Source organism: Nestor notabilis, unplaced genomic scaffold (genome assembly GCF_000696875.1).
Source record: "Nestor notabilis isolate BGI_N333 unplaced genomic scaffold, ASM69687v1 scaffold25164, whole genome shotgun sequence".
Classification (NCBI taxonomy): Eukaryota; Metazoa; Chordata; class Aves; order Psittaciformes; family Psittacidae; genus Nestor; species Nestor notabilis.
The window spans coordinates 1,138-26,207 of NW_009924654.1; the positions used below are offsets into that span (position 1 = coordinate 1,138).

Sequence of the window (25,070 nt, forward strand, 5' to 3'; positions counted from 1 at the left end):
ACCTCTTGTCTCTCTTTGATTTTAGCTGAAGTACTAAGTGCTCAGAATCAGCGAAATTCAGCCTCTGGGTATCTCAGCCTGGCCTCAAACACAGAAGCACTCACAAGTAGTCCTGGCATGCAAAGGATTTCCCGGTGGCTGTAGAAATAATCTTCAAAATCAGCTGTTGTACATTAAACAGGAAAAAAAATGAAGAGGGAACTCCTTTATTAAGTTAAACCATGTCTTGCTGGTTTTCATTGTCCCAGGACTCTAGCAAGCAGCCTCTTGCATCACTTAACCGGCAGCAGCTTTCTAGCTACCACTAGGAAGTTACCCAGTCTCTGACTGCATATGCAGTAGCAAACTCTCCAGGGATGAAGCGGAAAGGCGAGCTTGTGAAGGCGCTTTTTTTCCCAGTGCTTCCTTGGGATTGCTGTGTGAATGACAGAAATGCTGTTGGCCCCCTGGGAGGAAGCAGCCTTTATCAGTCAGCTCATCCTTAGAGTAACCAAGTCCTCCTTAACGCACTTCTCTTAACCCCCACTTACTGGCCATCCACAAAATAGGATAGAGGTCATTACATCCGATTGCAACAAACATTTCAGAGTTTAAATGGCAAAATAAGGTACTACAGGAGCAGTAGATCTGTGATGGCTTTGTGTGAGAGCAGCAATGAGGAACTCTGTGGACCTCCAGGCTGTGTACGAACTCAGTGAAAAGGTCCTCCAGACACCTTCCCTGTTTCCCTTCTTCCCATCCTTTCCCTTCTACCTGCTATTCCTCCTGCTGCCCCTGTCTTGATGGAAGGGAGAATAGCTTTCCACCTCCAGACTGTCCTCCACATGAGCCCCTCTTGCAAGTGCTGCTTTAATCACTGTGAGACACCTTGGGAAGCTTGGCTTGGGCTGTTTGCAAAGCAGGGAACTAAACTCCCATAGCTGAAAGCCCATTTCTACACTAGACACGAGAAAGGACTTAATAGTATTTGTGATGTTGTCTCATCTTGATGGAAGTACAGATGGAAAGGACAATGCAAAAACTAGTATAATTTTTCAATAAATGTTTTGAGGGCTTTTCACTTTAACATGAGCTGCTTTAAGTGAATGCTTTTTTGAGGGGAGAGGTGTGTTTTTGGAAATCACTGAGCATCTTTCCGCTGATAGCTGAAACTTCTTCATATTTTCTTGAAATACTGTAAGCCCCTTTGGAGAATGGCTTCTCATATCAGCTATCAGTCTGATGGCTGGGTTTTTATAGTTCCCATTTTGCTGCATTTATTGTATTTCAGAATGTAGTCATGAAGTTTATGATCCTTTAGGAGGCAAGAAAATGTCTACTGACTACTATTTGTAATTTCTTTTGTAAATGTAGACAAGAACTAATGCTTGATTTTAGCTAAGGTCTTGCTGCTGCTACTGCTTTTACCATTTACAGATAAAATAAATTCCATCTGAAATCCAGTAATGGCCATTGGAGCTCTTCTGGTATGAAACCATTGCAGTGTCTTTCAAAACACAAAAGCATTATTCTCCAGCTCTAAGTTATAATTTATATTGAAGTCTTGCTTTGGTCTGAGAAAAGACATTATGAAAATAGTACCGTGGGGTTCCTCCTTTGCGTCTCAGTGACTGAACTTGACATATGCAGAAATAGAATGGGAAGCACAGTGCATGTGGTTAGCGAAGGCTGTAGCTTTATTGATTAATCAGCCTTATAGAGACTGTTAAACCACTCTGATGGCTAGCCAGCAGACTCCAGCAAGAAGCCCTTCAAGCACTCTGCACTTCTCGTTGGAAGGAGGAGGTACAGCCATCTGTGTTCTTTGTCACATGTCCTTCAGGGCACACTCAGGGACTTACCCGCAGCAGACCAAAGCCCTGTCTTGTGTTGGACATGTCTTCCCCACATACCCAATGTTCTGTTTTGCAAACTGTCTATGCTGTAACCCAGAACTGTCTCTTACAAATACATTGACACAATAACTGGACTTCTGGCAGCTGGAACATAGCTGAGGGCAAGGGAGAGAGTATGGTATTGGCCAGGTTTGCCTTAAGGAAAAATTGCCATCCAAACCTGAAGGAGTGATTAGCTTTGAGCAAGGCAGTCAGCACAGGAATATAACCATAATAAAAGAAATAAAGCCACATTTCTGGAAGGATAGGGATCAGCAGCTATCAACATCCTGTCATGCATCTGCTGATCAATCTGAAGCTCAGAGGAGGGAGGGGAGTGCAGAAAGACCCTGCGCATTGAAATGCTTCAACACCAAACCCAAAGGAAGGAGGACAGGGAGGGTCTGGCTGCTGCCCATTCTTTCCCATCTTCCTCCTTGCTGGTGGCTTCCACCACACCATTCATGAAGGATGTCTGGGGTGTTTGTTTTTAACTGAGGCAGTTAACAGCTTGCACATATTCACACCTAAGGGTTTGCTATTTTCTTTATCCAGTTTACTGCCAGGGGGAGTGTGCTCGTGTGATCGTCATGAATGGTGGACAGCCGTAGGGCGCCTGTTCTTCAAATCCTGTGGGGACGACACATAGCATGCCTGGACTCTCGTGGCAGCAGAAGACCATGTATTCAGGGAGTGAATTGAGATGCATGTTTCGACATGTTACATGTAGTAGTAACACATGGGGAAAAGAGGTGCTGCACAGACCTCAGCAGGAGCAGGCAGTACAGCCCTCTCTCCACAGGGAACTGAAGCAGACATACCTCCCTGCTGTGGTCCATATGCCAGGCCCTTGAGACTCTTCTTGATGAATCAAATTACCCAGTTGTGTCTGAATATTTCTTCCTGTATCTAAAAAAAACCCCAAAACAAACCAAGAATGCAGTTGCTCTGGATAACACATTGTGCTGTGAGTCTGAGGTGCTTTTCGTACTGCACTGGAACCCGTGCAGGTCTGTATGACTTAGCAAATATTAGCAGCAGCAGCAGTCAGATGAGAAGCCTGAAATAAATCAGTTGTGAGCATAGAGAGGGGACATCACCTTACAGTCCCTGAAATTTCAGTTTAACCACTGAGGTATGAGAGTTGTACAAAGGTGGAAAAGCTTGAGCAAGCTTAAACTCAGATTTATTTTAGTGTTTAGAATTAACACCAAAAAGGTGTAGATTTTGTTTATTACTTTGGCATCTGCACAGATTTAAATGCTGCTTTCCGACCCATCCCTCACAGAACCAGATTTTAGAAGCAGTTTTTGTGGACATGGCAAACAGAAGTATTGTCAAGTATCTTCTGTGAAAGTTCACTTGTCTAATCTAGGACAGTCAAGTTTCACCATGTAAAAGCTGAGGCAGGATAAAATGCTGCAATGTGCTTCCTACCTTGTTTGGCACAGACACATTAGCAAACTCACCTCCTTGTATAGGCACAGTTACAGTGCTTTATTTTTGCCTTTCCTGGAGGGGCCAGACCAGTTACTCCCCACTGCAAGCTCTCCTGCAAGGCAGCAACAGTGCTAATGTGCTCTCTTCTCTTGCTCAGTCGTATTCCTGGCATCTCTTTGTCTTAGTTTAACAAATATTTAGGGTTTTTTTCAGTGTCTGTCTTGGCAGTATTCACCAGTAGACTCTCAGGTAATCATGGGGCAATGTGTGGCCAGTGAATTATTTCGCACTCTAGCAGCCTGGCTGGCATGTACCACCTGTAGCAGCTGCTGGGTGAAAATGACATGTGCCCATTATGAACAGCCTAAGAATTCAAAATCATAGGCAGTTTTCTGAGCATCTTTAGATAGGCTGTCAAGTGGCAAAACTGTTAAAAAGAAGGCTGTCTTCTGGTTTGGTTTTTTTAATTTATAGGGGTCACCTTAAAAGTTTCCTGCGCGACAATGGAGGCTGGAAACATTCTCTGTTTTGAAGTTCTTATATTCTTATATATATATATGTTCATGACTTTGGGAGATGGGTCATTTAGAAGACCACCAGGTTAGGGCACATTATTCTGTCATGCTAAATAATATTTTGTGGAAGGATGCATACTATTTCTTTAAAAATGTAGCCTGGGGGAGATGAGGGAGAGTTCTTGGCAGAAACTCTTGCATGCTAATAAAGTTCCTTCTTCAGTGTGAAAAGTGCATGCTTTGTGAGTGGCAGCAGGCCTTTTTTTACCTTTTGACATTCTAACTTGACCCATAATGAGGCATCCACCAGCACGTCCTTTCAGTCCTTTCCAAAGAGCTGCCAAAACTACAGATTTTTTTGAGAATAATCTGTGACCCAGCAAGGTTGGCTGTAAGGTTTGTTTGTTTTTCTCTCTCCTGCTGGTTCCTACTATTCTCTTACTCCCACATCCTATCCGACTCTTGTTTTCAAATGCATTCTTCAGCCTTCTCCTTCCCTACCTACTGCATCCTGTGTTCTGTTTTCTGACTTCCTTCTCTTTTCTTATAGCTTTTCTTTCCAGTTCCTGTTCATTCTGTTCCCCAGGAGCAAGGAGTAAAACTTTAACAGTTGCTGGAGGACCAAGTTAATATGGCTGTTGTTATGAGTTTAGAGGTCAGGTGAGGGTTCGGGGAGACATCCTTTGTGTACGACATTGTGCCTTAGAGCTCTTTGCACCACTTCGTTGCTGGGGCAACAGAGAGGAATGCGTATCTGTGCTTCACCCACCACCAGTTAGTCCAACGTTTAAGATAAAAATACTTATAAAAATGCTCAAAAGCTTCAAACATAGGGTTAGCAAAACAAGTGGATTTGAATCATCATATGCATCTTGATAAGTGATTTGGGACTTGTAGGTACTTCATCGGTGGTTTGAAAAACATGTCATTGCACAGTAAATTCAGCATGCATACCCGTGTCTTTTCTAAGTTGTATTGCTGCTTTTGCAATAAGGCTCTTAGATTAGTAGCTATATCCCTGCATTATCTGTATCTTCTGATCAGTTGGGTATCACCATCTTCATAAATCTGTGCTTACAACATGTGCAGGAACTTTCTGCACTGATGTCAACATATCCTGAATATAAATCACAGATATAAATTACTTATATTACTAATCGTTCTCCATTGAAATGTTGCATGAGTAAGGCTGGAAAATGTAGGTCTATTATTTTTACGAGGATACACCTAATTTGTGTATTGTGAGCTTTTATATTGTCTGAAAATACAGCATTACAGACCATGTAAAGAAGAGCATTTTTCAGCTGAGGTTAGTTGTACCCAAAGGTTTGATTAGTCTGATCTTTGCAGTCCACAAATCTACTATTGTAAATTGAAATATGTCTGGAAGAAGAAACCTTTTAACGTAATAGTTACTGTGCTGGCAAATTTGTCTTACTGCTCATTTTTTATGTGATGCCCAGATGGTTATTAGTTGTGTGCTAATGTAATCTTCTGTCCTGCAGGTTTATTTATAACCAAGATTGATCCATTTGTGTATGGCTGCATATAGCAATTAGTTTTCATTTTCTATCTTATTTTACATGGTTTTGTGTATGCAAGGAGGAATCCACCTTGTAAAACAAGTTTGGTATAAATGGGTTGGTAAGTAGATATACCCGTTCTGTTAGAGTATGATAAACTTTTACCAACATCATCCTAACAGAGAAATAAATGTAAAGGAATTAAAATCTGATGTGTTTGTTATCAAACAATGTATAAAATTTTACTGCTTTTCATATTTCTAGATGGTTCTATATAATTTTCAGTTAACTTCTGTAATTTAAAATATTTGGTTTGGGAAAGTAAGGTTAGTAGTAGTATTTCTTGAAAGACTACTAGGTTATTAATGGGGGTAAAAAGATAAAATGAAGGTGATTTAAAAAATGGAGATATACACCTATATATATCTGTATGTATTTTGTTTCTCTTCTTCTGTTTCAGGTTGAAGAAACTTCTTGAGCAAGAGAAGATCTATCAAGCTCGGAAGGAGAAGGAATATACAAAGAGACTCAATAAACTAAGGGAAGAACTAGTCAAGCTCAAATCATTTGCACTCATGCTGGTGGATGAAAGACAAATGCATATTGAACAACTTGGTCAACAAAGCCAGAAAATACAGGACTTAACCCAGAAACTAAAGGAAGAAGAAGAAAAGCTTAAAATTATTAGTGCAAAAACAAAAGAAGATGGACAAAAACTGATGAAGTTAGAGGCAGAACTTGAACACAAAACTTCATCATTTTCTCAAGAACATGAGGAGATGACTGCTAAACTGGCTTATCAAGAATCACATAACAGACAGCTAAGGCTTAAGGTAGTGGGGCTGACTCGCAGAATAGAGGAGCTAGAAGAAACTAACAAAAATCTTCAAAAAGCTGAGGAGGAACTTCAAGAACTAAGAGATAAAATAGCGAAAGGGGAATGTGGGAACTCTAGCTTAATGGCAGAAGTGGAAAACCTCCGCAAGCGCGTCCTTGAAATGGAGGGGAAAGATGAAGAGATCACAAAAACCGAATCCCAGTGTAAAGAGCTGAAAAATAAACTGCAAGAGGAAGAGCACCATAGCAAAGAGTTGAAACTTGAAGTGGAAAAATTGCAGAAAAGAATGTCAGAACTAGAGAAACTGGAAGAGGCTTTCAGTAAAAGTAAGTTTGAATGCACGCAGCTACACTTAAACTTGGAGAAAGAAAAGAATTTGACTAAGGATTTGATAAATGAATTGGAAGTGGTGAAGACTCGAGTGAAAGACCTTGAGGCATCAGAAAGTAAGTTGGAAAAGGCTGAAATAAGCTTAAAAGATGACCTCACAAAGCTGAAGTCATTTACTGTAATGTTAGTTGATGAACGAAAAAATATGATGGAAAAAATAAAACAGGAGGAAAAAAAGGTTGAGGGTCTAACCAAGAATTTTAAAGTTGAACAAGGGAAAGTTATGGATGTAACAGAGAAACTGATAGAAGAAAGTAAGAAATTTTTGAAACTGAAATCTGAAATGGAGGAAAAAGTGTCTAGTTTGACAAAGGAAAGGGATGAGTTAATTAGCAGACTGAGAGGAGAAGAAGAAAAATCCTCTGAACTAAGCTGTAGAGTTGACCTGTTAAAGAAAAGAGTTGATGGTATGGAGGAAGTAGAAAGAGAAATTACAAGAGGTCGAACCAGGAAAGGGCCAGAGCATGCTTGTCATGAGGACAACAAGATTAAAGAACTTACCATTGAAATTGAAAGACTGAAAAACCGTCTCAAACAATTGGAAGTGGTTGAAGGAGATCTGATGAAGACAGAAGATGAATATGATCAGCTAGAGCAGAAATTCAGGACTGAGCAGGATAAAGCTAACTTTCTTTCTCAACAGCTGGAGGAGATGAAACTCCAGATTGCCAAAACTAAAGCAATAGAAAAAGGTGAAGCAGTGAGCCAGGAGGCAGAGCTGAGGCACAGGTTTCGTCTGGAAGAGGCCAAAAGCAGAGATTTGAAAGCAGAAGTTCAAGCTCTGAAGGAAAAAATCCATGAGCTGATGAACAAAGAAGACCAGCTTTCTCAGCTCCAAGTCGATTATTCGGTTCTGCAACAAAGGTTTATGGAAGAAGAAAATAAAAACAAGAGCATGGGTCAGGAAGTTCTGAACCTAACAAGAGAGCTGGAGCTTTCTAAGCGTTACAACCGTGCTCTGAGGCCCAGCATAAATGGACGAAGAATGGTTGATGTTCCTGTGACGTCCACTGGCGTGCAAACAGATGCTGTAAGCAGCGAAGCAGCAGAAGAAGAAACTCCAGCAGTGTTTATAAGGAAATCCTTCCAGGAGGAGAACCATATCATGAGCAACCTGCGGCAGGTAGGTCTGAAAAAACCCATGGAGCGTTCTTCAGTGCTTGAGAGATATCCTCCAGCAGCAAATGAACTTGCAATGAGGAAATCTTGGATACCATGGATGAGAAAGAGGGAAACTGGGGCTCAGGCAACTCCTGATAAAGGAGCCCGAACTCACGGTCAAGCTCATCCTGGGGAGGTTGTCCTTTCACCAAAGCAGGGTCAGCCTCTTCATATTCGGGTGACACCAGATCATGAGAACAGCACAGCTACTTTGGAGATAACCAGTCCAACTTCAGAGGAATTTTTTTCAAGTACCACTGTCATTCCTACTTTGGGAACTCAGAAGCCACGAATAACCATCATTCCCTCTCCAAATGTTATGCCACAAAAAGGAAAAGGCAGTGAAAGTCCACTGGGCCGAGATCGTTCTATGTCTCCAGTCACTATAACAACATTCACCAGAGAAAAGTCCCCAGAGGGAGGGAGAGCGCCCTTTGCTGACAGACCTGCATCACCAATTCAGATTATGACAGTATCAACATCTGCAGCACCAGCAGAAATCTCTGTCTCTCCGCAATCACAAGATACAACCATGGGAAGGGCTGTCTTCAAAGTAACACCAGAAAAACAAACTGTCCCAACTCCAATCCGCAAGTACAATGCCAATGCCAACATTATTACAACAGAAGACAATAAAATCCACATCCACTTAGGTTCCCAGTTTAAACGCTCCCCCAGTGCTGCACCTGATGGTGCGAGTCCTGTGATAACAGTCAGACCGGTGAACATAGCAGCAGAGAAAGAAGTTGTGACCGGTACCGTCCTTCGATCACCCCGGAACAACGTGTCCTCGCGACCTGCAGCAAGCAAAGTGACAAGTACTATCACTATAACGCCTATTACAACATCTTCCACCCGAGGAACACAATCAGTGGTAAGCAGTGTAGTCTTGTGATATAGTCTTCATGGTAAGGAGAAGGGAAACCATAGGTTGGGTTTGGAACACCACCAGGGAAGAAAGGTGGGGTGAGGAGAAACTCTTGACTTCCCTACATTTGTTTCAGGTATGAGCTCAACTATAAAATCAGAATTTGCCCGATTCATATATTTTGTACCAGTGTTGGACACTGGTATACTTTTGGCATTATCTCCCAGAGGAGTAACTTTCAAAGGAAATCCCTTCAATTTTCCTTTAAAGTTATTTTCATAATGGCAATCCTGTAAAGTTGCAAGTGAGAGAAAGAGAGGGACAAAGAACGATGGAGATGACAGAGCAGGAAACCATATTTTTATTTTTGGTGAGTTTCTGACTCTGAAAATACTCATAATGATCTCTGGCCTAGCTGGCAAGTCTTTAGAGTCTGATCATGCAGGCTGGTATTTCTTTGCTATAATCCCATTCTAGTTATAATTCAATTAGTATGTGCTGTAATACTGAACTCCAAAGGAATAAATAGGCAGACATGGTATCATTGCTTACAGATCCAAGCCTCTTTCCACCACTGAATAGTGAGGCTGTTTCTGTTCCTCTGAAATTCTCAACTTCTGTAAGTGCTGTATTACAACAGTGCTTCTTCTGAAATACTTTTTGCTGCATTCTCTCTGTCCCTCTGTGGTGGTACCCTGGGTTCTTTTTCATACTAAAATAATCCTCTCCCCAGGTTTATTTCAGGACATGGCTTTGCATTGCTTTAGTTGAAAATAACCTGGGAAAGAAGAATTTAACCAAAATAGAAAACCATCAGTACTGTATTAGTCCAAAAGATTATTCAGCTAGACAAAGCCTGCAACAGATGCTTTGGGGAAGGTCATTTTAAGTGGGTAAACACACAGTAATGTTTCCCTCAGAGTCTGTTCCTGGATTTTGGCAATAGGTGGGTATTTCTTTCTGAACCAGGGCCTGTAGCCACATCTTTGTGTTTAATAGACTGTGGCGGCGTTTTCTTCTATTTATTCTTCTAATTGCTTTTTGAACTCATTTATACTGTTGTTTCCACAACATCAGGGGGCAGTGAATTCAGCTGTGGTTTCTGGGAAAAAAGCTCTTTTGTTTGATACCTTTTATGCCATACCTTCGTTGGTTACAGCCTCTTTCTTGTACCATGACAAACACTGAATAGTCATCCCTGTTCATTTGTCCATGGCACTCAGGAGTCTGCAGACCCCTACAACACTCCTCTTCAGCCATTTCTTTCCAAGTTGAAATGTCAAAGTGTATTTAAGATATACTTCCACACTTTTGGAGAGAGGCTGCCATTCCTATTTAAGCTCTCTGACTTAGGAAGACTTGGATTTGTTATACGGATCTATTTGGGATTGCACATGTGTGCTCTCTCTCTCCCCACATACATAATGCGTTGTAGATAGTGTTTTCCTATGTATTAGAGACAACTGTTCTTTCTTTTTTTCTTAAAGAAAAAAAAAAGTCTTGAATTAGTTCATCTACAAACTCCTTTGTCTCTCAGAAGCTTGGAAAACTCTTTTCTTTAAGAGTTCCTCATTCTTTTTTACTAGATGTCTATCTCTACTGTGAAGATGCACTGAACCATGGCAGACAAAACTTTTCTGTTTTGTTTTCATCTGGCTAAAAAGTGGCTTCTTTCTTCACTTCATTCTCCCTGATTTGTAATGTAAGGAAATACTTCAGCCACAATATTTACTTTACCTTATGCTTCCTTGTTTTTTAAGGTCCCTAGTCAGATGACCAAGGAACTTCGAACAAGCCCAAAAATGCCTTGTCTTCCCTAACCCCCTGAAAAAACCAGAGGTTATATATTCACCATCTGTTTTGCAAATGACTACTTTGCAAACACATTTCAATACCCCTAGTCAGAAGAAACAAACTGTGATCATTTACGCAGTAATCTTATGTTGTGGTTTAAGCCCAGCTGGTAACTTATAACCATGCAGCTGCTCACTCAGGACACCTTAGAACCCAGGACACCTTAGAAGAAACCAACACTGGTATAATTTTGAGAGTTTAAATTCATAAAATCAAAAAAAGACAAACTGATACACAGCTGCTTTCTTAGCTCACTGCTTTTATTTTTTTCCTTAACTCTCCTCATCCATGATGTACATTAGTACAATGTACTAATGCAGTGCCAAGCTACAAAGGGGAAAATAATTCTGAAATTCCTAGCTCTCATCTGGTGCTATAATTTGCAGTTACTGATTTCATATTTGAAAACATTTAACTCTTCTTCCTATTTGAATTTATAGAGTTACCTTCAGTACTGCAGGTGAAGTTAATTCTAGAGGTGCCCACATGGTACTTTTAAAGGATAAGCCTGACCTGTGCTGTCTCCCTGCATGCATGAGTCCAAAACCAGAGGCTGTGGTTTCGTGATGGACCATCATGATTTTTGAATTCCATGAATCCTATGGATTAAGGGGTATTATGAAAAAAAAAAAAACAACTCAACCCTTTGCTGGTAACTGCCTTTTGTATGATGGCCTATGGATTTGGGTAATTACGACAGAAGTGGAAAAAATGGGGTTTGGTCCTCCTTAGCTTTATTAGAGCCAAACCCACTCCCAGGAAAATACTTGGACTACCTTGCAGACCAAGCAGATGGTTTTATTTTGTTTATTACAGATGGACCACAACATAACCAAAAATTAATGACTATGAGACCAGAGGATATGCAGACCAAAATGAGCCTGAAATTGTAGCCTGGTTGTTAGTCTTGCCTTAGCACATTAGCCCAAGTCCTTGTTCCCCGGACAGTTTCCATAGTTTACAGTAAAACCCCCACAGAATAAAAACAAATATTCTGGGGGAAGAAACCTGAGGTGTCTGTATCCTGTTTTTTGATTTAGACCTTATGTTTGGCTGTAGGATTTTGGATCTTCTTTGGCTACCAGAATAGGTGTCAGTCCTATAATCACTTCAACTCTGTGCTCCCTACTTCCTGTGAGCCTGGCATCCAGCACCACTTGTTTATCCTGCCAGAGTACACAGTCACTCCATTGACATGCAAATCTGCAGGGAGCAGAGGGAATCCCAGCTGCTGCAGAGCCAGCGTAGTGGCACAGCACCAACCATGCAGAGCGTCTTGTGTCGGAGGCAGGAAGGCACGGCTGAAACGCTGTTGGGTGCCAGAGCTAACTGGGCACACATTAACACAGCTATAAAGTACTTTCATTTGGGCAGCATTTAGTTTGAGAGCAGCATCTGAATTTAGTTTGTTGTAGGTGTCCCACATCTGCTCTAAACTTTTGTTGGAGTTATTAGCGATCCAGGGCTCAGCTCACTTGCTGGTATAGAGGTTCATGGTGCTGTCTGCATGCCCTGTGGCGGCTGAGACATGTGCACGAGGCTGGTAGGTATTACATGGACCTGTACCTTTCTGCAGCGGATGCTGACGGGATACCTCAGATGGCATAAGATGCCTCAGTGCAGGAAACTGAGTCAACCCCTAGTCATCAGTCCCCTTGTCAGCACTGAGCCCTGTGTGCTGGGACCTACTAGCTTCAGTGGGAGCTGGATTACCCACTGGGCTCCACTGACTGTATTGACTAGATGTCAAGTCCCACACTTTCAGGATTCAATTGCCTAAACATACTTGTTTAGTGTCATTTTAAGTGCTGTCAAGTAGAATGCCTAACTTCCATCTGCTTTATCAGAGGTTGCAGGTCTCCTTGGGTCCTGTCTGAAATACCAGCCCCTGTAGCTTGAGTAGCCCAGGGCATCTCAAATTGCACTAGGTAGCTGTGTCAGCCACTCAACTGAACCATTTCTATCCAGTGCAAGCTAGTCCCTAATCTGATGGGAACAAGTACTGAACCTTTGTTACTAGCATATTCCAAAAGTGAATATGTGCATGAAAGCACTTTTTTTGTGTAGCAATAAAATGCACTAAGCAGGATCTGTTATAAAACTACTAAAAGACATGCTAAATGTGCTGTACACTCAATTGCTCTTCATTCTTCAGTGACACTGTCCAACTTTACTGCAAGCTTTCAGCTTGACATACCTGCCAGTGTCTGCAGTGAGTGCTAATTATTGACCTAACCAGTTTAGTGGCTGCGTGTATTGATCTCGTGCCCAGTAATGTATTTGCTAACCTTGCTCTGGCCCCCTGTGCAGTTCCAGCACCATGCACTGCCAACTCAGAGCCAGCCAGCATCACTCTGCATCCTGCCGGGCTGCGTCTCTATGCCGGCTGCGTATGACTTGGTTTCTGGTTGGAGCCACATTCCTGTATCAACCAGAAGACAGCAGCCTACACACAAACAGGGCTGGAGGGAATTGCGTAGAGCTTGGTTCTTGGAAGAAATGACCAAGAGGCAGACAGTCGTATGGGTTCTCTGCCACAGACTTTACAGACATGTACGGGAGAGTGTCCTCTGCTTGCTTACCCTGTCACTCTTGCCAAAGGCTTGCTGAAGAGCCACCTTTGTGCCGTTTCACTTAGCAAACACAAAATGCTTTTGCAGCTGCAGCTGCGTGTGAAGCAGGCATTAGCTTCCATATGCTCAACATGTTAGTATGCTGTAAAGAAGGCTAAGAAATTTAAAGCAAGATAGAGTTCTTTTCAAAGTGTGTTTGAGTGATTTAGGCTTGAAATCAGTAACTTGAAAGCACCCAAATCCTTAGTTAATAATTTACATGTGAATAAAGCTGAAGAAATGCCTGAGATTCCAGCTACTTCATTTGATTGCCTCATGTTTACACACTGTGGAACTCTTTCAGGGAGTACAAGATGTTTGTCATTTGGGTTCCCTGGGATGTTGACATATTTTCCAAGGCTGATGGAATGCATTTGCATGTTTTGCCCTACAGAATTGTATGGGCCTAACTTGTTTTGACATCTACATGTGAGTTCCATATTAGCCTTCAGACTGCTATTGTAAATGTTGCTTTTAGTTATTGAAAATGGCTTCCTTCCTGCCAGGCAGACAGCATTCAAGTTTTCCAATTGTGAATTTTTTTTTTTTGTGTGTACACATGGGGTTTTGAAACTGTTCTTAGAAGATTAAGGAATGGTTTTCCTTTGACTACTCAGGATGCAGACAGAATGCTCTGATGCTACTGGCTGGAAATCCTTCAAGAGAGAAAAATGCTGCTTTGTGGAGCATTTTTAAAGAGCATTTTTAAGTAAATGCGCAAATACATGTTGCAGTCAACACAATCCCATAATCCAGTCTATTTCAGCCGTTTATCAGTTTTATTTTGCTTACATGTCATAAGCTGCAGAATTTAGTCATTTAGCAGATGGGTCTAGCTAGGATTCCAGGATCTTATGAGAAGTGTTTTCTTTTGTGAGATCAAAGTTTTTGTCTATTATCTGCACAGAAAAAAGCCACATACGAAATTCAGCTGAGAGATTGAAGTTGTCACCATTAATATTTGTGGCTGTATTGTACACTGCAGAAGATAAAACACATTCTCCTTTCAGAATTGTCATGCTTATAAGTATTTCCTTTAGGTCATGGTCCATAAGGGTTAGGTAGCTTCCAGTTTTGGCTTTGCAAGAGTATGTGCAAGATTATTTGGCCAATGGAGATAGAAAATAGCAGTTGGCCCTTTGGAGTCTTTTTGTCCTATCCAGGTGCTCCTTGTGCATTTACAGAGTGGGATTCGGTTGCCTAAATGTGTGTACTGATTGCATTTTCAATCTGTAGGATAGGCAGCCTGGCCTCCAGCTGGTGCTCCAGAAGAGCACAAATTGCTGATAGGAGCTGTGTGGGGTGTGCCAGCCCCATGCCTGGCTCCTCAACCACTTGTGCCAATTTTAGTCTTTTTAAATGTATTCTGAATTCCTCGAACTTGAGGATAGGTGTGCTTGGAGGCTGTTGTCCAAGGCTGGAAGAGATGGTAAATTGACCATGTTTGCAGTGCCCTGAGGTATTCTTGGAAATTTGGGCTGCCTGCTTTACCCTTACTTCATCACGCTGTGGCTAGGGCTCAGAGGGAGAAGAGCCCTCTCCCACATCCCTCCTCCCTTAGCCACAGGAAAAGGAAATCTTTGCTCTTGTCTCTTTCTCCTAGTCCCCCGCACTTGCCAGTGCAGAAAAATGTGGCCCCAGCCGTGGCCCTGGCTTACTCTGGGAAGCAAAATTAATTTTGTCTGTAATGCTGAGAAATCTTGCCCCATTGTCGTGTGAAAACACGACAGTTGCTCTGGGTTCAGCATTAGCCTCACGTGGCTATACTGTTTTAAGGGCCCATGCTAGTCTCTGTGCAAGATGATAATATTGTACCAGTCTGATGGCTAAGCCAGCGTAGCCTCTTCACTAGCCTCTAAGGCTGTCTTGCACTGTGTTGTGATGCGGAATCAGTTTTGCTGGGATTTCTATCCCTGTGACATCTTGATACAAAACACCAGACCTCAGCTCTGGAAAACTCATTTGATCCCAACTGTACCTTTGGTCCTACTCTACCAGTGTGTTCTACAGCCAGGTTCCAAATGTGAACATTAATTTGCTAATAGATGCGATTTGGGACATTGTTGCTGGAGAGGTAAATGAAGAACCAATGAAAAGTGTAAGATGAGCATATATGAGAGGAAGAAGTCCTCTATTCATGTAATTTCTCTCTGTCTCTCTCCTTTGCAGACAGGACAGGATGGGTCATCCCCGAGACCTACACCAACCCGCATTCCTGTGTCAAAAGGTATGAAAGCAGGAAAGCCAGTAGTGGCAGCCCCAGGAGCAGGAAATGTGACAAAATTCGAGCCTCGTGCCGAGACTCAGTCTATGAAAATAGAACTGAAGAAATCTTCAGCCAGCAGCTCTGCCTCCCTGGGCGGGGGTCAGGGCTGATGGCGGTGGCTGAGGGGGTATGTTCTGCAGGTTTTGCTGCTACCATGGAAGTCAGCCCCCTGTCTGTGTAGTTGCTCACATTTGCCTGCACTAATTAAGTTGTCACTTCCAACAAACTAATACGTGTGTGCACTGACTACTTAAGTAACAACATCCTTCTGTTTTCTTACTGAAGTTTAAATGAGAAAAATTAAAAAAAAAAAAGCCATCAAAAGGCAGTTGGATGCCAGGAACATTTTCAGCCTAAGAAGTGAGAATAAGGCAACTGCACTAGATGATTAACCTAGTTAGGAATTCTTAATGATAGATGTGGACACTTTTTAATAGATCAGAGGAAGTTTGGGCACTTTTACTAGATTGTCTTCCACCTTAACAAATCACTTCCCACTTTTGCTACTGCATGGGGCACTTGCCTTCCTACCTGTCATCACATTGCTGAGATACCACATTGCCTGGGGAAGCAATGCACTCGAGGTCCTGTTTCAATGAAAGCTAGTACCTCAGGTGTGGGAGGGAGGGGAAGAGTAAAAGGATGGGCACTGTGTGATCAGCCTTCTCTGTAGGAGTCTTCATCCAAATCAGTGTTTCTCAATGGTGAGCTGCTTTTTCAAGGCAGTTACAAAATTGGAGGGGGTAAGGAGGTTGCATAATGTTCAGCAGCAGCCATGCTAAGCAGCAGCTTATTTCTTCCAGAGGGGGTTAATGCCTGTGTACAGTACTTACAGTCAGGTCCCTGACTTACACACACTGGGATACTGCCAGCTCAGGGGTCCGATGAAGGCAAGTGAGTCAAAAGGTGTTTGGTCTCTACAAAAAGCTTGAGAAAACATTCATCTGGCTAAAATCAATACAGTCCATTTGTGCCTGCTCCAAAGACCACTAAAGGCTATGAAGCAAGTCACTCCATTGACTTCACTGGGTGTTCAGTTTTCCTGGCTGGGTGAACTTGTGCTATTTTTAAACCTTAGTTGCCAAGCATCCTTACGTCTTAGAGTGCAAGTCAGCACAGACTGCTGTTGGCAAAAGTTGGTATCTAAAGGCTCAGCTCAGGTACAGACAGTGAAAGAGAGAAGGTTTGGTATGGAAGTTACTCTCAATTCTCAGTTGTTTGAAATATTTTGTCTTAGATACAGACTGCCTCACAATGCCATGGTGATTCATTGTTTTTCCTTCCCTCTTTGTAATTTCCTCATTTATATGTCTGCATTTTTACGCATGTTTAAAGGAATTGTTCCAGCATGGAAATGGTGTGGATGCAGATGATTGTTATAATTGTTTATTTAATAACAGTAAAATTACTAAAGGGCATTTCCATTAAGTGATCTATTTCCACAGAAGAAAGTTACAACCAAAAGAAAATGAGTCAAGCAGACTGATAAAGGAGTTTTAAAGCTTGTAAAATACCTCAGTCACCACTGCAAGCTGTAAAGGACCCAGTGGCTAGGAATAGCTTTCAGAAGGCGAGGCAGGAAGACCACCAATACATAACATACAATTCACAGAAAAGAAAACGCACCAGTGGGTGAAACATGAAATGGATTTCTGTCTGACAGAAGAGATTTGATGGAAGAATCTGCCATGGAAAGTCAACAAAATTACAGTCAATCCAAGTGTTGTTTAGTCTTCAGTCTGCACTTTGCATTGCTCTCCAATTTAAGATCCAGATATGGCCATTATCCCAGCATAAATGTAGCAGTTTATTATTCACATGAACGACATTTTTGCTGTGTTGTAAGGGCTGCTGCTGCATCAGAAAAGAAGTAGTTTCCAATTTTTACATGTGTAAGCGCAAGCAATACCTGTTAATTTTAAGGTTTTGGTTCCTGTGACATCTGAGGATCAGATTTGTATTAGTAGCATTTTTCATAACACTCAATTCCCAGTATTTCAGGTAAAAATTGGAAACTGGAACTAGCAACCAGTGGGACTTACTATGCCAGAAATACATCAGATCCTCTCAACTAATCCTTTCAAGTGTTATCACTTAAAAGCCTCAATTTGTCAATAAATTGTTGCCAAGATCTTACTGTTCTTATTGTAACATAGACTTTTTAGCAGATGTTTAAAGGAAACACATTAAGAGCTTTTTTTTTTTTCCCTGGATATTTACTCTAAATACTGGCACTGAAGCAAGTCTTCAGGTCATAACAGACATTTACATAATATTGTGAACATGAGCCCCAAGCTAATGTGGCTTGATACAGTGATGAACTACAGCTGCCTTACGCCTTCCTTTTCAGATCCTTGCTTCAAAGAAATGTAGTTCTTTAGTTAACTGTTGTTATATCCAAGGCAATATCCTACATGTGCCTGTGGTTGAAAAATATGTTTGTGTTGCTTGAGATCTAAGAAACTAATTCACCTGAAGAAACAAGCCAGCCTTCACAATACCTGAAATCCAGGACACACAGATCCGCACAACTGAACCCGAACTGCAGGCACAAGCTGGGGATTACTCTTGTAGAGTCAGCAGGAGTTTGTGAGACGGACCTGAGAAATTCCAGACAGGTCAGACTGAGGGTCCTGTTATTTTTCCTGGGGGCAGCACAATGAAAAGGAGCTTTTGCTCCATAGCAGAAGCCTAAAGAGTTGGAATCAGGCAACTGGTTTAAACATTAGCTAAAAATAGGTATTTAGTTGTACTCATCATTTTTAACACCTGTTTTAATTGACCTGAGATTCTTGTTTCTTAAAGGTAGAAGAAAGGTAAGGTGAAGAAAAAAGAAAGCCTATAGTTCAGATGTCTTAAAAGTTTTATTATATTGCCTTTATTATTATTTATTATTTTGCCTTTATTATACAGGAATTTCCTCTGAACTGAAGACAGTTACGTTTAGTGACTATAGTAAGATTCTCCATTCAGTAGGTCAGCTCCAGAAGGCAGTTTAGATGGCCATGTCTAAATACAGTGCCTAAGCCCCAGAGTCATCCTGAAGATCTTCCTGCAGTTGTCTAGCCCTTGTCCAGTCAGTGTTTCAGTTGTGACTTAACTGGCACTGCAGCCTCTGAACCTGATCGAGATCCATAATCTAGGTATTTCCTCTTAAGAGCTTTAAGTCAAGCCCCAGTTTCATGGTCACTTAAAGTCAGGATGTAATCCCACACTGAAGTCAAAAGCTGTAGTCCTTTGTCACCTCCAGCCAAGAAAGTACTTACTTCCATGTATCAGTCCTTTGAGCTGGCACAGGTGTTTGAACTTAACTGAGGAACTGATCTGAACTAAAAGGAATCTGGCAAAAAAGACATAAAGGCTTTAACATAGCTTAGTTCCAGGCGCTTGGGCCAGAAAAAGAAAGAAGGAAGGTGTAGGAAACAAGTGACTGTTCTAAAGTGCCTGTGGAATCATGAATGCCTCCTAGTAGATCAAATATTACACAAATGTAGGGGTAGTGCTGCTTATTTTAAGAAGCTTTTGACTAAAGCCTTTCTTCAAAGGTAGGAGATGAGTCCCCCTTCTCACCAGTATCTGAGAAGACTCAAACCCACATCAGCTTCAGCCAGGTTCACCAATGGCAATGAGAGGGAAGAAGGTGGCATTCTCATTCCCTTCTTTAAAGGCTGTGCTGTTCTGCACGGAGGGCTTCCATATTCATTGAGCAGAAACAAGAGAGTGGTTCAGCCGTCAGGACATTGAACTGGGAGGAGGGAGCCCCCTGGATTCTGGTCCCGGTTTCAGGGCTGCCTTTGAGCATGTCCTTTTGAGAAAAGAAGGTTTTTAAGATGAAATGTCTGGGTTCATCCCTCCCTCCCTCCCTCCATCTGTCCATCGTTGATGAATGAGATTGAATGCATCAACCAATTTCAACAAAACCTGACAAAGTAACAGAGGTCTCCAGAATAAGAAGTTCTTCCAGTTTAATGAAAAGGGTGCCAGAGAAGAGGAACAAGACCTTAGCAGTGCCACACTGCACGATAGAATATAGCATGAGCTCACCTTCATACAACATCAAAGCATGAGCACAAGAGAGTGATGTCAGAAATAGCACAAGGACAAGCTTTGTTCAGACCTCAGATTTTACAAGACACCAAAAAATTGAACTCTGATACACCAATCCATAAGAAAATATTAGGACCTTTATTTACAGGGCTTCTTGTGTATTTGACATTATAGGAGTACAATGCAGAAAGCAAGCCCAGGTGATCATCTGAATGACTTATCTTCATGCTTTTTCTCTCCTACCTGTTTGTCTGTATTTTTTTTTTTTAATGAAATGGAACAGTAGCAAATTTCAGTAGCAAAACTTCAGTAGCAACTTCAGAGTAATGCTGATAGAGCGCTTCATCAGGAACTGAGCTGGCTGAGGACGAATCTTTGTATTTTTGGTAGGATTTGCTGTTAGTTGACTGTGTGGCCATGCAGACAGTTGTGAAAACTCAAGCCCAACAGTGGGAACATACGGCGTGGGACAGCAGTAAGGCAGGGAGAATGCCAACCCACTCATGAGCAGCACACGTGGACTGAGAAGGTGCACCCTCAGTTCTCCAGATGATCTCTGATTTTGGGTGACATGGTCTAGTGTGTGGTGTCCCTGCCCATGGCAGGGGAGTTGGAACTAGATGATTTTAAGGTCCTTTCCAACCCCAACTGTTCTATGATTCTATGATTTTAAATCTAGTTCCTAATAAGGAACTTACTAGTTTTCCACTGCGTTATCTAGCTTAGATCCTGTCACCTGAATTACTGTTATATACAAGTGTTGCTAATGTAGTCCTTAGCAGAGCAATACATTTTAGTACGTGTGACTGAAAATGAGGGAGCACAGAACTTCAACCCAACTGCCTGAGGGATTCCTCTCAGATCAGTACACGTGCTAAGTAAATAATAGCAGTAAAACAGTGATTTTGATTTATTTTGCCCATCTTTTTTCCTTTCATGACACCCATTAGCATGATTTTTTCACAAAACAGATAAACACTTTGCGGCTTATCAGAACATGCCCATACAGTATGCATGTCACCATATTTAAACCTCAAACCACTCACAGCTCATAGTAATTAGCATCATGTGAGTCGTCTCTGAAGTCACATTAGTATGTTGATTCATGCCAGCTGGATGCCAAGTCATATGTTACTGCCTGAAATGTGTGACATGTGCTAAAACGTGCTCAATATTTACCTGAATATTCAGTAATTCTGATCAGATCTGGAATAGCATGTCTTTAAAGAGCGTAAGCTGTTGTCCTGCTAGGTTTCAGATGCTTGGCATAAGCTGCAACGGTCAGGACAATTTTCAGACCAATTTTATGTTCCCATCACACATCAGTGGCTGATTCCATTGAGTCACCTTGAAACCTGTATTTTGCTGCCAGGACTTCCTGTGAGCTCATCTTTTGAAGTCGTTTTCATTTAGGGGAATGTTTTGAACCCCTATGTCAGTGTGAGTTACCCTTTTCCCCTTAATTTTGCCTGAGCTCTCTCTGGCAAAACTATTTGCAACATTTCTCATTGTAGATGTTAACTTCACTTTGAATCTCACTCCCTACACACTGCTCTTGGCTTTTTGGAAGATGCAGTCAGACTTAACCGTTCTCAGATGGAGAGCTATCAGCTCTGAGAGTCAGGTATGAATGGTTCTTCACTTTAAAAACTCTCTTCAGGATTTTAAAAACAGAAATACTGATGTAAAATTCTCTTCCGTTGCTTGGCCGTGCCTTGTCTGTGATGCATACAATTTTGTATTATCTGGTGTTATTTGTTTGTACATATTGTAAGAAGAAATTAAACTTCGTATATTACAATGTCAGTTGATGTGCTTCATTATATGAACTGGTATTTTTCATAGGCCAGCTGTTACAGATGTGTTTCCTGGCGAAGTTCTGATTTACATCAGTGGCGCTGAAAGCAGAATTAGCAGTTTTACATTAACTTTGTTTTCTTTTCCTGTCATTAAAATAAAATGTTCTGTTTTCAATAAATTCATAGCTCCTTGAAAAATTGATAACTATAACCCTAGGAAAAAATATGTAATTGTATTCTAGAGATCTACTAATATTCCTACAGAGGGTAGCCAAACAGAACTCTGACGAAATCTGTCCTACTATAATTTTAGCTTAAGAACTGCTCAGACACCTCTTTTAGTAACTAGAGCGTGTGTGTATGTGCATGTGTGTGTGCATAATACACATATTTTTACATGTATAAGCATTTAAAGTATAAATAACCAATAGACAAAGTAAGAGCATACATACACGTGTGAGAAATAAATGAACAAATGAATACTAGAAGTGGAAATGACTTGATTTTTCTATTATTTCTCCTACTGTTGCCTGCATCATTGCTATTTTTGGTCTGTAGGAGGGTGACTGATTCAGGGACCTGCTACGGTTTTGCATTCAGTGACTGAGCCTTTACAAGGAGCATGATATTTTTCTGTTTTCACAATTTTGTATCTAAACTATTAATATATAATGTCTACAGTGAATATTAGGGGAAAAATTATTTCATGTAGAGATTGTGTGACTCCCATTGACGTTATTGGGAGAGTTCACCTGAGGTTTTTACATGATATTCTGCAAGAGCTTCAAGTTAGAGAACAGCACTTGTTCTAAGGTAAAATCTTACTGTAGTTCCTTCACATTCATTGCTCAGATTTGGTAGAACTGGTCTACATATCTTGTTGAAAATTATTTGTTATTGATAAATTAGCTGGAAAAGAAAGACTTTCTATCTGGGAAATTCTATTATTTCATTTACCTTAACATACTTTCTTCAACGTTGCCTTAGCCCTGCTTTTCCGAGTTACCATGTATGAAAAGCAGCACTGGAATCTGCCATCTAGTGGCAAAGTTCCGGCATTAAGAGAACACAGAAAACATTACTTTTTTTCTTCTTACAATGTAACTTAATCAAACATCTTGCAAATAGTAGTTAGGAAACAAAGGCAGAAGTAAAAAAAAAAGGTGAAAAGGAATAATGATACAATTAGTGTCATTTCTTGGGTCATGTAAATCATGAAAAATCTTCAGACTATTAAGAGAGGAAAGAATCCTTATTTTCAGTTAAGAAAATGAGTATTGCTGAAAATGTGTAATTGCATGTTTCTAGTTAACACTGGTACAGTTATATGAAATGCATAAAATACACCTTTGCAGAGAAAAATGTCATTGATAGCTAAATTCTTATATTAAAAAGTTGACTGTAAGAGCAGTGTATATAGGTAGATGAAGAGAAGACCAGGTCATTAGTATTTCAGCACATTACACACAAGGCAAAGTTAAACCCAGCCTTTCAAAGACAATACCAACACTTAGTTTTGCATGCTGTGGCTGAAATTTATCCCCATTGAAGTCAGTAGCAAAATTCAAGCAGATTTGCTGAGTAAAGCCAGCATAGGTTTCTAAGGCAAATCTAAATGAGAAATAACCCCATACCTCTTCCTCATCCCCATTTCAAAATTGACAGCAGGTTTATGATGGATTTGCTTAGATAAGATAGAAGAGACTGATCTCTAGGTCTTCTTTGGGTGTGGGACTGGAACCTGTGTGTCCCTGTGGCTTAATCCATTCAACTATTATTATTTTTCCCTATGGACAACCAAATGGTGGTCTTGACATTGAAGTGGAAGCCAAGGCGCTCTAAGCCCTAACCTGGTACTAATTTAGTTTCTCTTTGTAGCATTAGCCAGGACAGTTCTATCAACCAGTGATGTGCGAGTAAGTCTGCCATTGTAACTGTTCTTTAAAGTAACTTGTAAAGTATTTACAGTTTCATAAAACCAAGTGTTTTGCTCTCTTTTCTTTTAGAGAGTGTCATCATTCACCAGTTGCGCATGAACTCTAGATGAGTTACTGCCCCCGCTGTATGCTCTCTGTGTGCACTACCCTCCTTGCCACTTGGATGGATCACTGTAGAAGCCCTCTGCCATCAACACCAGGGTCACTTGTGCTACTGATTATTTGTGGAAGTATTTATTGCTTCCATTAGATTTTATATATTGTTTCTTGGTAGAGCTTTAAGAATGAAGGGCCTTGCTGGTATTTTGAAAGTACATAGTCAAAGAGAAAGAAGCAGTCTTTCTGCCAGCTGAATTTCACTTTTATTTGCAAAGCCTAAGGCACATGCTTGATTTTGTTTGATGTTTGCCATATAATTTATTTTTATAATACACTTTGTAAAGTAACTGTCCCAAAGTTGCAATTCCTGTTGTTCATGGCGCATTTATTTGTAGAATACGCTGTCAAATCCACAATTTGATATTTTTGTAATAGAGACTATGTAAAGAAAGAAAAAATTAACTTCGGCAATGTTTTGTGTATGCAGCACATTTGTTTTTTTGCCACCATGAAATTCTGTGAGACTAAATACTCTGAAGCCTGCTGTATGGAATTTGTATATTGCAGAATATTTCTTGCACTGTGTGATGGTTTGGCATATAATTAAGTATTAAAGTCCAATGCCTTGAAATAGAACCAGATTTACTCATTTTAAACAATGTAAGCCAGTTTTTAAAGCTGTGATTTTTTTCTATATAATGTATGTTTTTATTTCTGCCTGTACCAAAAAAGTTGATTTTCACTACACTGTAACTAATAAATTTTCACAACTATGCAAATGTAACAGAGTGTTTGAATTTTAACTGATTTCTTAAGGGTGACAGTACTCATATGTATTTTTTTATAGGGACGGAATATATGGCTTTGGAAGTTCCTTTTTCTGACTCATCTCACTGTGGTATCAGTGATGTACCCAGTAAAATTGATTCAGATGTTAAGATATGGAAAGGGGTCTATCACCAAGCCCTTAATGACTTAATGTTTTCTAACCTTGTCTTTTCACTGCACTGGCAGAGATGTTTGATTGTATCTTCAGAATATTCAGTCCTGGACTAGCATGACTGTAGAAATGAGGTGCTGTGCACTCTGCCATACACCGAAGGGCGCATTTTACACTGGCGGCTGCAGCTTTTCAAATAGCATCCAGAGAGTTCTGTGGCAGATATACTTTAAATGATTTTTGAATGAATTATATATAAAGCTGGATACAACCCAGGCAGGGTCTTTTTTTCCTTATACATTTCATAATTAATGATTTTTAATCTAAGTCATTGGCATATATTTAAAATACTGTGGATTTTGAATTGCAGAAGCTACTGGGAGAAACTACTTTTTGGAAGGGAAAATGGTATTGCTTGCAGGAGATACGCTGTGAGACGCCAGAGAGAGTGCATTAACTTGGCATCCCACTGAGATTACTAGGTCAGTTCATCTTTGAAGCTGTAGTATCGCACTGCTATGTAGTCAATTTGATCTTCATGGGAGCTATGGGACCTGCTTTTCCTTCCAGGCATGAGTTCTGCAGCAAATGCTGACATTGTAGAGAAGCAGGATGTTCTGGGACCTGTATAAACTTTCTTGGAGTTGATCTGCATTGCAAAGAGTTTGCTAATACAGCTATACTGGGTAATGGAAACAAATGCTGCTTATCCTTGCAGAAGAGTCGTTTTGTTGGTATGCCTTATATTTTAGTTGGTACACCGAGGTTTTTAAGAAGTGGGGTTTTTTCATTACAGCACACAATGTATGCCAATAACATAGCTGTGTCTGTAGATCATATTTTAGAGCAAGCCAAGAAGAATTCCAGCTCTCAGAGAGTAATACAGCTGAGGTGAGTTTAGTATGTG

General features: G+C 40.8%; 1 protein-coding gene across 2 annotated transcripts; it reads left to right on the forward strand.

Moving 5' to 3' along the window:
- The first annotated feature begins 5,816 nt into the window (after window positions 1-5,816).
- On the forward strand, window positions 5,817-23,623 carry FILIP1 (filamin A interacting protein 1). 2 transcript variants are annotated; one of them, XM_010012711.1, is made up of 3 exons: window positions 5,885-8,615; window positions 15,245-15,302; window positions 23,194-23,623. In XM_010012711.1, exons 1-3 carry the CDS (start codon window positions 5,928-5,930, stop codon window positions 23,232-23,234), a joined length of 2,787 nt encoding a protein of 928 aa, XP_010011013.1. In that variant the 5' UTR covers window positions 5,885-5,927; the 3' UTR covers window positions 23,235-23,623. The 2 variants fall into 2 exon arrangements, with proteins under 2 accessions (XP_010011014.1, XP_010011013.1); XM_010012712.1 differs by lacking the exon at window positions 23,194-23,623 and having other exon boundaries at window positions 5,817-8,615; window positions 15,245-15,657.
- The last annotated feature ends 1,447 nt before the right edge of the window (window positions 23,624-25,070 follow it).